Source organism: Verticillium nonalfalfae (assembly GCF_003724135.2).
Source record: "Verticillium nonalfalfae strain VnAa140/NRRL 66861 chromosome Unknown scaffold_101, whole genome shotgun sequence".
NCBI classification, from domain to species: Eukaryota; Fungi; Ascomycota; class Sordariomycetes; order Glomerellales; family Plectosphaerellaceae; genus Verticillium; species Verticillium nonalfalfae.
Genome location: NW_021167326.1, coordinates 42586 through 55694, shown reverse-complemented (window position 1 = coordinate 55694; position 13109 = coordinate 42586). Strand labels below are relative to the sequence as shown.

Genomic DNA, 13109 nt, shown 5'->3' with positions numbered 1-13109 from the left:
CTCCCTTTCAACAGTGTGCCCGTCATCCGCACCACCACGGTCGTCACGCCGTACTCACCTTCTTCTGAGTTTATCTTTCGCCATTAGTCGCCACTTGCCAACATGGATCTGCCCAAGGGCTTCGTTGAAGACGACAAGCGCATCTATGGAAAGGTTGCCAACCTAAATCATCTGTCTCTCGACGTCATCAGGCAGTTTTGGCAGGGTAAGTCGTCACCGCACACGACTAAATTCATCGAAAGCTGCGCAGTCTGTCTCGTTATGACCCGCGTGGCTGACTTGCCTTGTTCATGAATAGTCTACACCACAACAAATAAGCAGCTCTACGATCCGACTGCGCGCCGACTCGAGAACTTTTGGTGGCATGTCTGGGGCAGCGACAGGCGCCATCTCAAGGCCGAAGTTCTTGCCGACATATGGCAGCAAATCTCCTCTGGCCCAACTTTCGTGCCACTAAAAGGGTCTCCTAATCGTTATGAGCCCCCAATCGTATGTATCACCCTGCCCTCGCAGTGTTGCCGCAGGTTCCCGGCTGATCATGTGAGCAGGACGAACCTAAAACGGTGGTGCCTATGAAGAGTTCCCAGTCGACAAACTTGCTGCTTAACGTGCCTTCTAACCCGCCATCTGACCTGCAAGACATTCTAGCAGACGCTCTGCCGGCCCATGTTCCGGAGCCCAGCCGAAACGGCGAACCGGCATCTGTCAAAGAACTTTCGGCGTCCTCTTCACGGCCCCCGCCACCTCACCCTATTTTGAAGAAATCCAGAGGCGATTCAAAGTCCGGCCCCCGCCCAACAGCTCGTTTCGTTTCACCACCTAGCTCCGACGAGGACGAGTGCAAGTCAAGTGAAGAGGTCTCCTCTAGCAGCACCGCCACGAGCGGGCTAGACATGCGAGCCTCCTCGAACGCAGCGGCATCGTCGGAAAAATCTAGTAAAAAGAAAGCTGCTACGCCAACAAAGAGATTTGTTGCTTCATCCACAGCTTCGAAGCGAAGGCCGTTGCTGGCTCGAAGACAAAGCTCTCAATCATCCGCAGGAAGCTCAGAGCCTCATCCAAAGGCGGGTTCGTCTGCAGGCTCTCGCTTTTCGGGGAGTCAGCAGGGCAGTGTGACCTCGAATCCGGATCGGGCGTCCGCTCAGACAACCCCAGACTCTCACCCCAACGACACCATGTTGAGTGCCAAAGCATTCGGTAAGAAGCCGGCTGTGCAACCAAACCCAGCGGTTACAGTAGCGAACCAGAATCACCGACATCATCAAACACAATCGGCTGCCAGCCAGCCTTTGCCTAAACCAACACAGGCGCTGCTCGGCGGGCCACGGCCGCGAATGCCGGATGATTTGCACGGCAGTCCACGGAAAGACGGGTTCTCCACGGTTCACAGCGGGCAGACGAACGTTTACCGAGGCCCTACTTCTGCTCCAAGGTCAAGCTTGCCAGCATCTGCAAATGAGCACAGAGGCCCCATGTCATCAAGCATGGAGCGGTCGTCGTCAAACTCGGAACGCCACCGCCCCCGTCAAACTAGTATCGGCCGTACCGCGTCATATGGGCTGCTCTCAAATGCTACGGCAGTCACGTCGAATATCGCCGCAAATGGACAGCTCTCGAGAATCGCAGACGAACCGGACATTGTTGCTCTCCAAGCCATTGGCGCCCTCAACCACGACATCAGCAGCCCCTACCTGGCGAGGAACCCCTCTACCACCTCTCTCCTGATGCCTACCATACCGAGTTCGGCCCCGTCGGTACCGCTGGCCCGATCGAGAAGCCAGTTGACTCTTCTTTTGGAACGCGAGAAAGCACGATCTGACGACAAGGGGCGCCCGAAGCCCAGATCAAAGTCATAAACCCATCATGACTAACCCTTTTTGTATTTTTACGTGGGTATTCTCTTTCGGCAGGAAAACTTTCTTTCGCATGTATTAGTCTGGCGCTGATGAGGTGTATTGCATGAAACTGGAGTTCTGGCAATCCGACAAAAATTACACACCATTTTCTTGGTATCTATGGGATCTATGGGTGCAAACTAACGACCAGGGCTGCACAGTACTGGTTCGGCTGGATGGTACATGGTAATGCTCGTCTTGATCCTTGCCTGGCTCGTATTGGAGCGGTAAAGCTATTAGTTTCGTCGGAACAAGCGATTTACATGTTCAATGTGACCCTACGGCAACGACAAACACGCAAGAAGCCTCTCAAAATTCGGGTATCAACCTTCTTGAGCGGATCGGGTCTTTGATGCCGACAGTCTTTCACCCAGGCCAACCCCAATTCCGCAGGAGATCTAGGGATCGTCACCCCATACGCGGGGTAGCTTCACTTGATTGCCGCCCATGCGCACCAGTTGGAAGGCATGCCGCTCGGAGATCGACCAAAACGAATAGTGAATACGACACCAGCTCCCCGGATTTCCACTTCATGATTGTACACCCCGAGAAGAAAGAAGCCCGGCGACTGCGCAAATATAAATATGGCCGCTTTTGCTTCGCTCCGCTAGTTAACCTATGACCCAAAGACTTCGGCAGTTCTGTCAAATTCGCCCTCAGCTACAACAAACACAATGCTATCCTCATTAGTCTCCGAACGTTGTTACAGACTTTCCAGTCTCTTGGCTTTCGCATTGACGCTATCCGCCGCGTCGTCAAATGTCAATGGCCAGGCTATTCCGCCAGCGAGCACCGAGATTGGTGTCTCAGCCTTTGCGTTCGACATGAGCCAAGTTTCCTTGAACCCAGGCAGATGGCTAGAGAATCAAGATCGGACACTTAGCTACATCAAATTTGTTGACGTCGACCGCCTGCTTTATGTCTTTCGGCAAACTCATGGGCTTCCTCTGCAGGGCGCGCAACCCAACGGTGGCTGGGATGCTCCTGACTTTCCATTCCGCTCACACTTCCAAGGGCACTTCTTGAACGCCTGGTCCTACTGTTGGGCTGTCCTTCGCGACGAGGAGTGCCGCGACAGGGCAAGCTATTTTGCGACCGAACTGGCCAAATGCCAAGGCAACAATGACAAGGCGGGATTCAATCCAGGCTATCTGTCTGGGTTTCCCGAATCAGAGATCGAGGCTGTAGAGAAGCGGACTTTGAGCAACGGCAATGTCCCGTACTACTCCATCCACAAAACCATGGCCGGGCTCCTAGATGTCTGGCGGCACATAGGTGACGAAACAGCACGAGATGTCCTACTTGGCATGGCTGGGTGGGTAGACCTGCGTACGGGGAAATTGAGCTATAGCCAGATGCAGGCCATGATGTCGACCGAGTTTGGTGGGATGAACGAAGTCATGGCCGACATCTTCCACCAGACAGGCGACGAACGCTGGCTCACTGTTGCTCAGCGGTTCGATCATGCATCCGTCTTCGACCCCTTGGCAGGCAACCGAGATAGCCTGAACGGGCTGCACGCCAATACGCAGGTGCCGAAGTGGATTGGGGCAGCTCGCGAGTACAAGGCCACAGGGTCAACACGATACAGCGACATTGCCCACAATGCCTGGAACATTACTGTGCAGGCCCACACGTATGCCATTGGTGCCAACAGTCAGTCTGAACACTTCAGGCCCCCGAACGCGATCGCCAGCTACTTGGACGAGGACACAGCCGAGGCGTGTAACACGTACAACATGCTTAAACTGACCCGCGAGCTCTGGGTCATGGACCCCAGCAACTCGAAGTACTTTGACTTTTATGAGCAAGCCCTCATCAACCACGCCATTGGACAACAAGACCCCTCGAGTGCTCATGGTCATGTCACCTACTTTACGTCTCTCAACCCTGGCGGCCATCGAGGCGTTGGGCCAGCCTGGGGTGGAGGTACATGGAGTACTGACTATGGCACGGCGTGGTGTTGTCAGGGTACCGCACTGGAGACCAACACAAAGCTGATGGACTCCATCTACTTCTACGACGAGTCTTCTCTTTATGTCAACTTGTACGCACCATCGAGATTGAATTGGACGCAGAGAAAGGTTACCGTACTCCAGGAGACGGACTTTCCACTGCAGGATACGTCGACCTTGACGGTAAAGGGCGGAGGCGATTGGGACCTGCGTGTACGGATCCCAATATGGTCAAAGGGAGCGACAATCGCCATCAATGGACAAGCATTAGATGGAGTCGAGACTGTGCCGGGGACCTATGCCACCATCAAAAGATCTTGGGGGGAGGAGGACATTGTCACCATCACTCTGCCCATGGCACTGCACACCATTTCCGCCAACGACGAGCCATCTGTGGCGGCTCTCGCGTATGGCCCAGTTGTGCTGGCCGCTAATTATGGTAGCAACACTCTGGACGAGGTTCCCAGCCTCGATCTAGGCTCAGTACGCAAAGCTGAGGGTGGCGAACTCGATTTTGAAGCTGCCTCGGGTGGAAGTCCCGTCAAGCTGGGACCGTTCTACGAGGCACACGGCTTCAACTACAATGTATACTGGGCGACCAGCGGCGACCTGACAGAGGCTCAGTGACGCCTTCCCAATCCATAGTTGAACAGTAATTTCACCATCTACCTTTGCTCCTCCAGGTACCGAGGCTCCTCCCCGTTTCGTCTCGTTAACGAGCACATACTTGCATCGCCTGTCGAGCCCCCGGGACACAAGACCGCAACCGTCTACAGGATAAACCAGCTGACGCACCTCGGAGCCCAGAAAGGAAAGAAAGAAACCCCCCAACATCACCACGACCACACTCTGAGACATTCTGACAACCATCAAGTTTGCCCATGTCCCCCCTTCCACTCTCCCATGTCCTCCAGGAAAAACAGAACAGCTCGCAGGTCCTTGCATCCCCAGCCCTGCGTCGGGTCGAGTCATTGTCCCAACCCCAAGGTATCGGATCCGCACAGGCTGGCCTCCGCACCGCACCACACCACACTCTGCGCCGCCGATCCTGCCCGAATCAAGGCGCCATCACGCGGGTAGAAAACTTCTGGAAGGGCTGCGAGGCGGCACGGGGAAAAGGAAGGTTCGATCACGAATGACTAGGGGCACAAGAAAGAGAGCCTCCACAAGGAGTGCTGTGGGGGTGGCCTTTTTCTTTTTGGTCTTCTTTCTTTCCTTTCCTTTCCTTGCTGGGATCTGGCGTTTCTTTGTTCTTTGCTGATTGCACTGGATCCCGAGACAGATTGACAGAGACAGTCTTGTGGTATCTGACGTATGACCTAGTCTGTACTATTGCTGTGTGGCACGCCGGCGTTGCGAGGAGCAACATGGGAGTCATGACCGACCCGACCGAACCCCTCCCCTCCCCTCATAGGCGGAGCTGTAGACGCTGGACTGCTGAACACATGCTGATGTATCGGGATGGCCGCAGGCGAGAAGAGTCACAGGCGTGCAGTTCACGGCACCACATCCCATCACATCTCCAGGAACGGCATCCCTGGGCCGACTCGTGCGCAGATACGGTCAAGAGAAACTGACTCGAGCACTCATGCATCCCACTCACACACACTCAGGCACGCGCTCACACAGATATCGGGCAAAAGGCTCACCTCTATTACGACTAAGACTCCCCCAGAGCTTCATGCCCGAGACTACTGCTGCACGCAGCGCCAAAAGGTGGCAGCATATCCATCCACCCTAGCACAGCTCCTGAGGACCGCCGGGACACCCCTTTTCTTGCCCTCAACTGCCCGGCACTCCTGTCTAGACCTGCAGTTGCGCCGTCGTCCACTGGATGGAACACCCCGAGTATTCGCCGCCGTGCAAATTCGTGATACAAAAGTCGAGGTGAAGGGACAAATCGAGAAAAAAGCATCAATCACAAGGCTGGAGAAACAGAAAGAAAGCTAAAAGAAAAGAAGAAAAGGAAATGGAAAGGGAAAGGGAAAGAGAAAGAAAAAAAAAACAGATGCATACGTTGACACAGTCCCGGTCTAACGTTTGCTACCCTGCGTTACCCTGCGTACGCCCCCAGAGGTTTTCGGTACCCATTCATTGACAAAAGAGAGATTCCCTCCGAGCATCTTTCTGGCTCGGGTTGCATTAGAATTACGATCCGACTCGATCGGACGCTGCGTTTCTTCCACCTGAGGTGTTCGACTCGTTGTGAGATAGACATCCCAACACGTATGCGGACCCCTAGTCGTTCAGTCCAAACATCCTCCTCAGCTTGCCAAACTTCTTCTTCTTCATTACAGACCCGCCCGCCTGGGACTGCTCGTCCAGGTCTGGGGTGACGTTCGCGTTCAGCTCCTCCTGCTGCTGCAAATGATGGTTGTTGCTCGCGCCAAAGGTGTGGCTGATGCTACGACGCTTCATAAATGGTGGCTGCGGAGCGGAGTCTCCCGTGGCGGGACCACCAGAGGTGGCTGGTCGTGCGGAGGTATCGGGGAGGGGCCAGTTCGCCGGCTGCCTCTTTTGCAGGCGCGGCGATGAGTTGTTGACACGCAGCGCCGAGATCTCGCTGTTGCTCCGTTCGAGTTTCGTGCCTTGCCTAGCAGCACTCTCTCTCGGTTCCGGCCGCGAGATTTTGCCTGCACCATCCTTGTCTTTTCTTCGGCGGAGAACGGAGAAGAAGCTCCCCCGCCGAGTGTGCCCGGGCCGAGTGGCCGACTCGGTGCTGTTGACTGCTGGTGTTGTCGCAGACTCCATCAGTTCGCCGCGACCAGATCGTTTGCGTTGGAGACCACGACCCTCCGAGTTCGCCCTGACGAGCCTGCCGCTGGGCGTCCGTTGCGGTGGTGCCTGGTCCTCGTCGCTGCTGTCAGAGAGTTCCTCTGAGAACTCCGCCGCATCCTGTCTCTGACGAGTTGTCGGCAAGTTCATGGCAGCTGCGGCAGCCGAGCTCGAGGCGCCACCGCCATTTCGTAGACTCTTCGGCATCTTGCCGGCGGCAGGTGGCGGCGCGGACGGCTCGTCCTCGTCACTCGAGTCAGCGAAGCGGCTACGGAAAGTGGACGGCCCTGCAGCGTCTTCGTCACTCGAGTCTCCGTAGCGGTTCTTGTTCTTCTTCTCCGCAACCTTCTTTCCCGATGATCGCCCAAAGGAGGGCATATGCATACGAGAAGAGCCTCTGTCGACCGACTCGCTGCGCAAAGTGGATCGCATGCTCATGCGGTTGCCCATTCCCGTGGTTGGGGGTGGAGACGCGGTGTTCTGGCGCCCAACTGGCGATAGGGATCGGAGGCTGAATCGCGAGCTCTTATTTTCCATCGGCCTTTCAGGCGAGGCTGCCCTCATTGACCGACGGAAGCCAAAGCCCTGGGCTTGTTTCTGGGGTCGAGCCCGCTTAAAACTGCTTTCGCTTGAATCCGAACCACGACGGCGAAGGCTGGGCTGTGCGGTGGCCAGAGCAGCAGCGGCGGCTGGAGAGTCGACTGATGACTGTCTCTTGTGATTCCGGCCCGTATCCCGAGGCGTGGGAGCTTGCTGCAGACTGAGGGGACGTCCAGTCTTCCTGGCTGCCGGTTCGGGCTGTTGGCCGATACTAGGTTGCGAGTTGCCATTCTGTCTCATAGACTTGCGCATGTTGCCGTTGCTCTGGGCCACCTCCTGTGAAGCAGCCTTGCGGCTGTGCGCACCATTCGTCTCGGGCGGATCTGCGCGCAACGTCCGACGCATGGTGGGTTCCGGTATATTTGTCGCTGCGGGTTGTGAAGCTCTCATCGATTTCTTAAGCCTTGAGCCACCAACACCAGATCCCTGCTGCGACGACTCGGTGCCTCGCAGAGATTGGCGCATCGAGGACACCCCAGCGTCATCCTGCGAGGCGTATTTTGTTCCTGGCTTGATTTGATAGTTGCGCTCGGCATCGCCGTGACGCTGCTGCACTGCCTCCTGTTCCGGGTCTTGCTCGGTGGGCTTGGACACCTGAGAGGCGCGTGAAGACCTCTTCTTCTTTGTCTTCTTGGGATGCGCAACTTGTTCTTCGTCGGCCTCGACACCAGCCTCTTCCTGAGCCTCACGCTCGAGCTGCTTGCGTTTGTCGTTGGTCAAGCTCTTCCAATACAGTTTAGCCTTGTCCCAATCATCTTGAGTTTCGAGAGGTTCAGTTGCCGGAGTGGAAGCGGCGAAAAGATCAGATCTCTGAATACCATCATCTTTCGATGCCTCCTTCGATGAGCCAACCAGTGCCTTTTCGAATAGTCTTTTCGAAACCTTTTGGGAAACGGGCGTTGTCAAGACAGCATCTAGGGATAAGAAGCCGTCGCCTTCAGCGTCTGATAAATCTTCGTAAGCATCGCTGTAGATACTGCTGCCAGACGATTCGGTTTCCTCGTTGATGGTGGAGACACCGGGAGCCCGGGCGGTGGGCGTGTTCGGTGGAGAGGCCTCGAGATTGTCGGCGCTTGGGTCCGTGGAACTTGTTGGGATCTGGATAGGAGCAACAGCCGTCTTGGCTTCTGCCTCGCGTCCAGTGGGCGCGGCGGCAGGCCTTGATACGTTATTGCCATCGCTGTCGTCCTCTGGGAACCCGCCAGGAACGTCAAAGTAACCTGCGCCCGCGCTGCCCACGCTGGGTTCCTGGAGACCTGGGCTGGGTTCGATGATGGTGATGACAGGAACAGCGTCCTGGGACAAGTCGCGACCCGTATCTACCTGCAAGTGCGTTGCGCCAGTACCACCCACGTTGATGCGTTCGGCATTATCGACAAGTGTTTCCTTCTCCTTCGTCTTGTCCAGGGGGTTCAGCGCTGGCTCCGACGGAGCCTCTGCAATGGACTCTAGGAATGTCTCTTGCGTAGGAGGCGACCCCTCGCCGTCCTCGTCGTCGCTGCTGGAAGAGCTGGGGGAGTGATATCCGGTGCCTTCTAGAGAGGTTACAACAGGAGGCAACGGTTCTCTGAACTTTGAGATGTTTGCTTCGTTCCTCGCCGCATTCTCTCGGGTCAAAATGGAGGCCAGGTTGCCGTCGGTGGAATGGCCAATGGGGTCATCAATATCCTCATCGTCGGGCGATGAAGGAAGAGCCGCTGGCGAGGCGGAGATGGCGGGCGAATGCTCAGACTCGACAGGCCGCACGAGCGGACGCTCCTCTTCAGTTTCTTTCGGCTTCTTGTCCCGAACGCTCCCAAAAGACGGCAGGGCGGGACGCGGGTGCATGACTTCGTCGACGTCCAGAGCTACCGAGTCCTTTTTCTTGTTGCGGCCCATGTTGCTGTACCATGGTCGTCGTGCTGTTTGAGGGCTCGGCACGACAGGTGAATCTGCATGTTGCTCCTGGGCAGACTCGCCAATCACCTGCGTGCTGTGCTCGTCAAAGCTGACGCGTACGCTCTTCTTCCGATTGGAAGGCAGATCGTCCTGGTGGCTTGCGTAGTGCTCCAGACCCAAATCCGAACCATCTTCTGACGGCGAGGCACCTCGCGATGGACTCGACGAGTTCTTCAGAGCCGACTTTCGGGGCGACACGGACCTCGCAGGAGGCTCGTGTTTGACTACAAGTTGGTCAGTTCGCAGCGCAAAGCGCGCATTCCGCACCGGGCTGTTTGAATGCTCGCGGAGGCTTCGCACGCTGCCGTGCTGTTTGGGCGGTGCTGACGACACGACGTTGTCGGCAAAACTATCAACGGCCGTGCTGCTGGTAGAGAAGGACGGGGGAGAGGAGTGGCGAGCCGTGTTTACGGGCACAGCCTCAGCGTCGGAGGGTTCTGATCCAGTGTGAGCGGTAGCGCCATCAACGAGATCCTCCTCCTCCTCCTCCTCCTCATCTTCTTCGGAAGACTCCTCGTCTTCAAGCTCGCCCCTGCCGCTGGGTGGCGCACTGTCCGTCTGCTGAGCCTGGACTGGAGCAGAGGTGCCGTTGCTGACGTGACCCGTGCGACCGGCTGTGGTCGGAGTCTGCGCGTGAGGAGGCTCCGGCGTTCGAGGGCCTGTCCCTGACGCCACGGCGGCCGCGACTGCGGCTGTCATGATCGGGGCCGGTTGCTCCGTCTGCGGGTGGCGTTGACGGGTCTTGGGTTCTGGACTCTCGGGCCGGACAAATCGTTGCGACTGAGGCTGGGTTCGGACGACGAGTTGGGGCTGGGCTTTGGTCTCAACTTCTGGTTGGATCTGTGCCTGTGTCTGTGGCTGTGAACGTGTCTGAACGTGCGATTCTTCACCTTCAACTGCAGTACCTCTGGCTCTCGCCACTGTTCCCTGCGCAAGATGAGACCCGCTCCTTCCCAGCGGCAACTGCTGCTGCTGCTGCTGCTGCAGCCTCTTTTTTCTCTTGACTGGCTTCTCGCTCGGCTCGATGTCGTACTCCCTTGCCAGCAAATCGGCCTTGGGCACCATCCGTCTCGAGTTGGGGTCGTAGACCAACGACTGGTCGGAGGCGACGGACGAGTGCGTCGAGGTGACGGACTGGGCTCGCTGGGGAGCAACATATCGCTGGCTGTGTGTCACTGAGGGCATTCTTTCGAAGATGGGCGAGGCGGGCGGTGAGCCGGCCTGCAAGGCTCTTGGACGAGAGAAATTGATAGAAGAAGTTGGGCTTACGGCTCCTGGTCGGGATTCAGAGGGCTGAGTTCGCGACAGCAACGCATCCGACTTTCTGACATTGACCGCTGCGCCCTCGGTGGCGGCGCCGAACCAAGACCCCGCTCCTCCTTGCTTTTTCTGGCTTGCGACTCGGAAGGGCTGAGTCTGTAAGCTGGTTGCTCTCTTGTGCGTGTTCCTACCGTTGTCGGATCGCATGTCTTCGGGGATGGCGGGCACGGGCGGCGGCGAGTCGTATGCGCCCGACGAGACGGGTCGATGTGGCGAGGGCGAGGGCGTGCGGAAGGTGCGTTCCGTCATGGAGCTTTGGCTGGCGGTTCTGTGAAGAGCTCGTCGCGCGTCGTGTTGGCTGTTCTGTGAGGAGACGGATGCGCTTCGGCGTTGGGTGCGCTTGGTCTGGACCTCGCCGACATTGATCGGCGTCGTCGGCCTTGATCGCAACGCGGCGGCGGCGGCGGCGGAGGAGAGGGAGGCATTGGAGTTCTGGCGCCCAAAGACGGCAGCGGCGGCGGTGGCCGCGTTTGGGTTTGCGGTGGCGGCAGTCAGAGGCTACAGGAGGTCGCAACGGTCAGACTTGGGGTGTTCTTTCTTTGTCTTCCTCTTGGTCTTCCTTTTGGATGGTGGCAGAAGTGTGAAGAGGTGCAGCAGAAGAAGACTCTCCAATTGGTAGCTTACCTGTGCTGGCTGCCGGTGCTTCTTCCTCATGCTGCCGAACATGATGGCGAGCTCGTCGATGCTTCACTTCCAGGAGGGTCGGATGGTGGGCGCAGTCTCCAGCTTTGACGTTGTTTACGAGGAACGTTAAATGGCAGCCTGCATTACTGCGGTGCTTGGTATGAACGTTGCGTGTGGTGCTCGGTTGGGGCGGCGGACACGGTCCAGACTGACGAGCCGGAAGCTGCGGCGGACGCGGTACCAAAGAATGACTGGAGAAGGGACGGGGGGGAGAGAGGGAAGGATGATGTTGATGCGGTCGATGAATGATGCGGAGTGTCGGATGATGGATGAGGACTCTCCCCGTTTCCAGGGTGGGAAAAAAAGAGCTGGGGGGTGGTGGTCTGCCTGATGCGATGCTTGGCCCTGGGGATTGGATGGTGGACTGGGGGGATGGGGGAACGCTGGTGGATTTTTACCATTCAGGGAAGGCAAGGCAAGCAAGGGCAGGCAATGGCAGGCAAGGGCAAGCAGGGGCAGGGGTGGTTGAGGAGGAGAGGAAGGAAGCAAGACCCGACGACTATTTGGCTGTGGTGAGCCGTGAGTGAGTGACCGGAGAGCAGCGAGCAGCGAGCAGCGGCAACGAGCAACCAGCAGCAGGCACAGAGAGGTGCAGAGTCGAGCTCCACTGATGACGACGGACGCGGTGGGAGGCTGCGCTAAGCGGCCTAAACAGGCAATTACCGGGGCTACTCAGAGACCAGGCAGACCAGGTAGCGCTGCTCCACCTTATTCAGCGCACGCGGTGGCTTTCCTCTGATGGCGGTTGCTGCTGTCGCTGCTGCTGTTGCTGTTGCTGTTGCCGCTGCTGCTGCTGCTAGCTGCTCGCTGCTAGCTGCTGGCCCAAATCGACAGCGCCGTCATGATGCGCTCCCGCGTCGATCACTCATGGGAAGCGCACCTTCTCTCCCCTGTCGCATGCATGGCGACTCGGCTCTTCTGGTTCCTCAAGCAGAGAGTGTCATGGCTCTCCTCTCCTGCATATCTCTGCGAAGGCAACATGGACACACAAACACCACGAGCAGGCCTACCGCCAGAAAGAACCCTTCTGCACCGAGTGTCGCACGCTCTGAACCCCTGCGACAGCTAGGTAGGTAGGTAGGTAGGTCGGTAGGTAGGTACCTAGATTCGTCAAGCACGCAGCCCCATTCTGCACAAGCTGCCGCTTTCAGACGACGACCAGCCGCCACACGACACGTTCACGTCTAGTCCTCGTCCAACTGATGGCGCCGCATCGGCGGATCCGATACATCCTGTGTACCCACAACGACCAAATGGTTGTCTCACAATACCAAGGCTCTCGTGCCTGGATCGACCACAACCCTCCCTCCTCTCCTCCGTTCCCTTGTCTTGACGTGGGGAGAGACCACATCGTGCTCAGGTGCCGGTGCTGCCCAGGCAACAGCTAAACACAGCACAAAGCGTCGACTTCAGTATTCGTCTGCTGGTGAGTATTTTTTTTTTCCCCAGCTGACGCCGGGCCCCCCAAGGCCTTGGCAGCTTGCTCCCTAGCCTGGGCCGTTCTGGGTAGATCCCAATCCCAATCCCAATCCCACTCCTCCCCCCCCCCCCCCCCGGGAGCGCGGCTCCTCACGAGCCAGGTTCGGCTGTGCTCGTTCTTCATGCTCAGCCTCAATCAACAAACAGCCTGCACCATCGGGGACCTGAGACAAGCTCGCCAGCTTCCTTGGCCAAGATTGACTCGGGCGTGGCTCGACCCGCTGCGTTCAGGAACGCGACTGTTCCGGCACGAACGCGGATCCTGTCGAGACCTCCTGGTGCATCGTGGTTGTGTCTGTTGTTCTCTATGTTTTTCACCCGCCCCCCGAAAAGCTGGTAGACACAGTCGAAAGTCGATGGGGTGGTGGGGCCGGCACGACGTCATACATGCAGCACAGGACCAGATAGATAGATGCCTCTGTGCTGCTGTTGCCCTGGCTGCTCCCAGTGCCCCCGGACGTGC

General features: G+C 57.5%; 3 protein-coding genes across 3 annotated transcripts; 2 read left to right on the top strand and 1 right to left on the bottom strand.

Moving 5' to 3' along the window:
- Positions 1-102: 102 nt before the first annotated feature.
- D7B24_000376 (uncharacterized protein) lies at positions 103-1856 on the top strand (the record flags this gene model as incomplete). The annotated part of the gene is made up of 3 exons (XM_028634634.1): positions 103-205; positions 299-489; positions 549-1856. 3 exons carry the CDS (start codon positions 103-105, stop codon positions 1854-1856), a joined length of 1602 nt encoding a protein of 533 aa, XP_028492691.1.
- A 713-nt stretch (positions 1857-2569) lies between these two features.
- Positions 2570-4477, top strand: D7B24_000375 (uncharacterized protein; the record flags this gene model as incomplete). The annotated part of the gene is made up of 1 exon (XM_028634633.1): positions 2570-4477. The coding sequence occupies one exon, from the start codon at positions 2570-2572 to the stop codon at positions 4475-4477; it is 1908 nt and encodes a 635-aa protein (XP_028492690.1).
- A 1611-nt stretch (positions 4478-6088) lies between these two features.
- On the bottom strand, positions 6089-11149 carry D7B24_000374 (uncharacterized protein; the record flags this gene model as incomplete). Its single annotated transcript, XM_028634632.1, has 2 exons — positions 6089-10981; positions 11108-11149. 2 exons carry the CDS (start codon positions 11147-11149, stop codon positions 6089-6091), a joined length of 4935 nt encoding a protein of 1644 aa, XP_028492689.1.
- Between the last annotated feature and the right edge of the window lie 1960 nt (positions 11150-13109).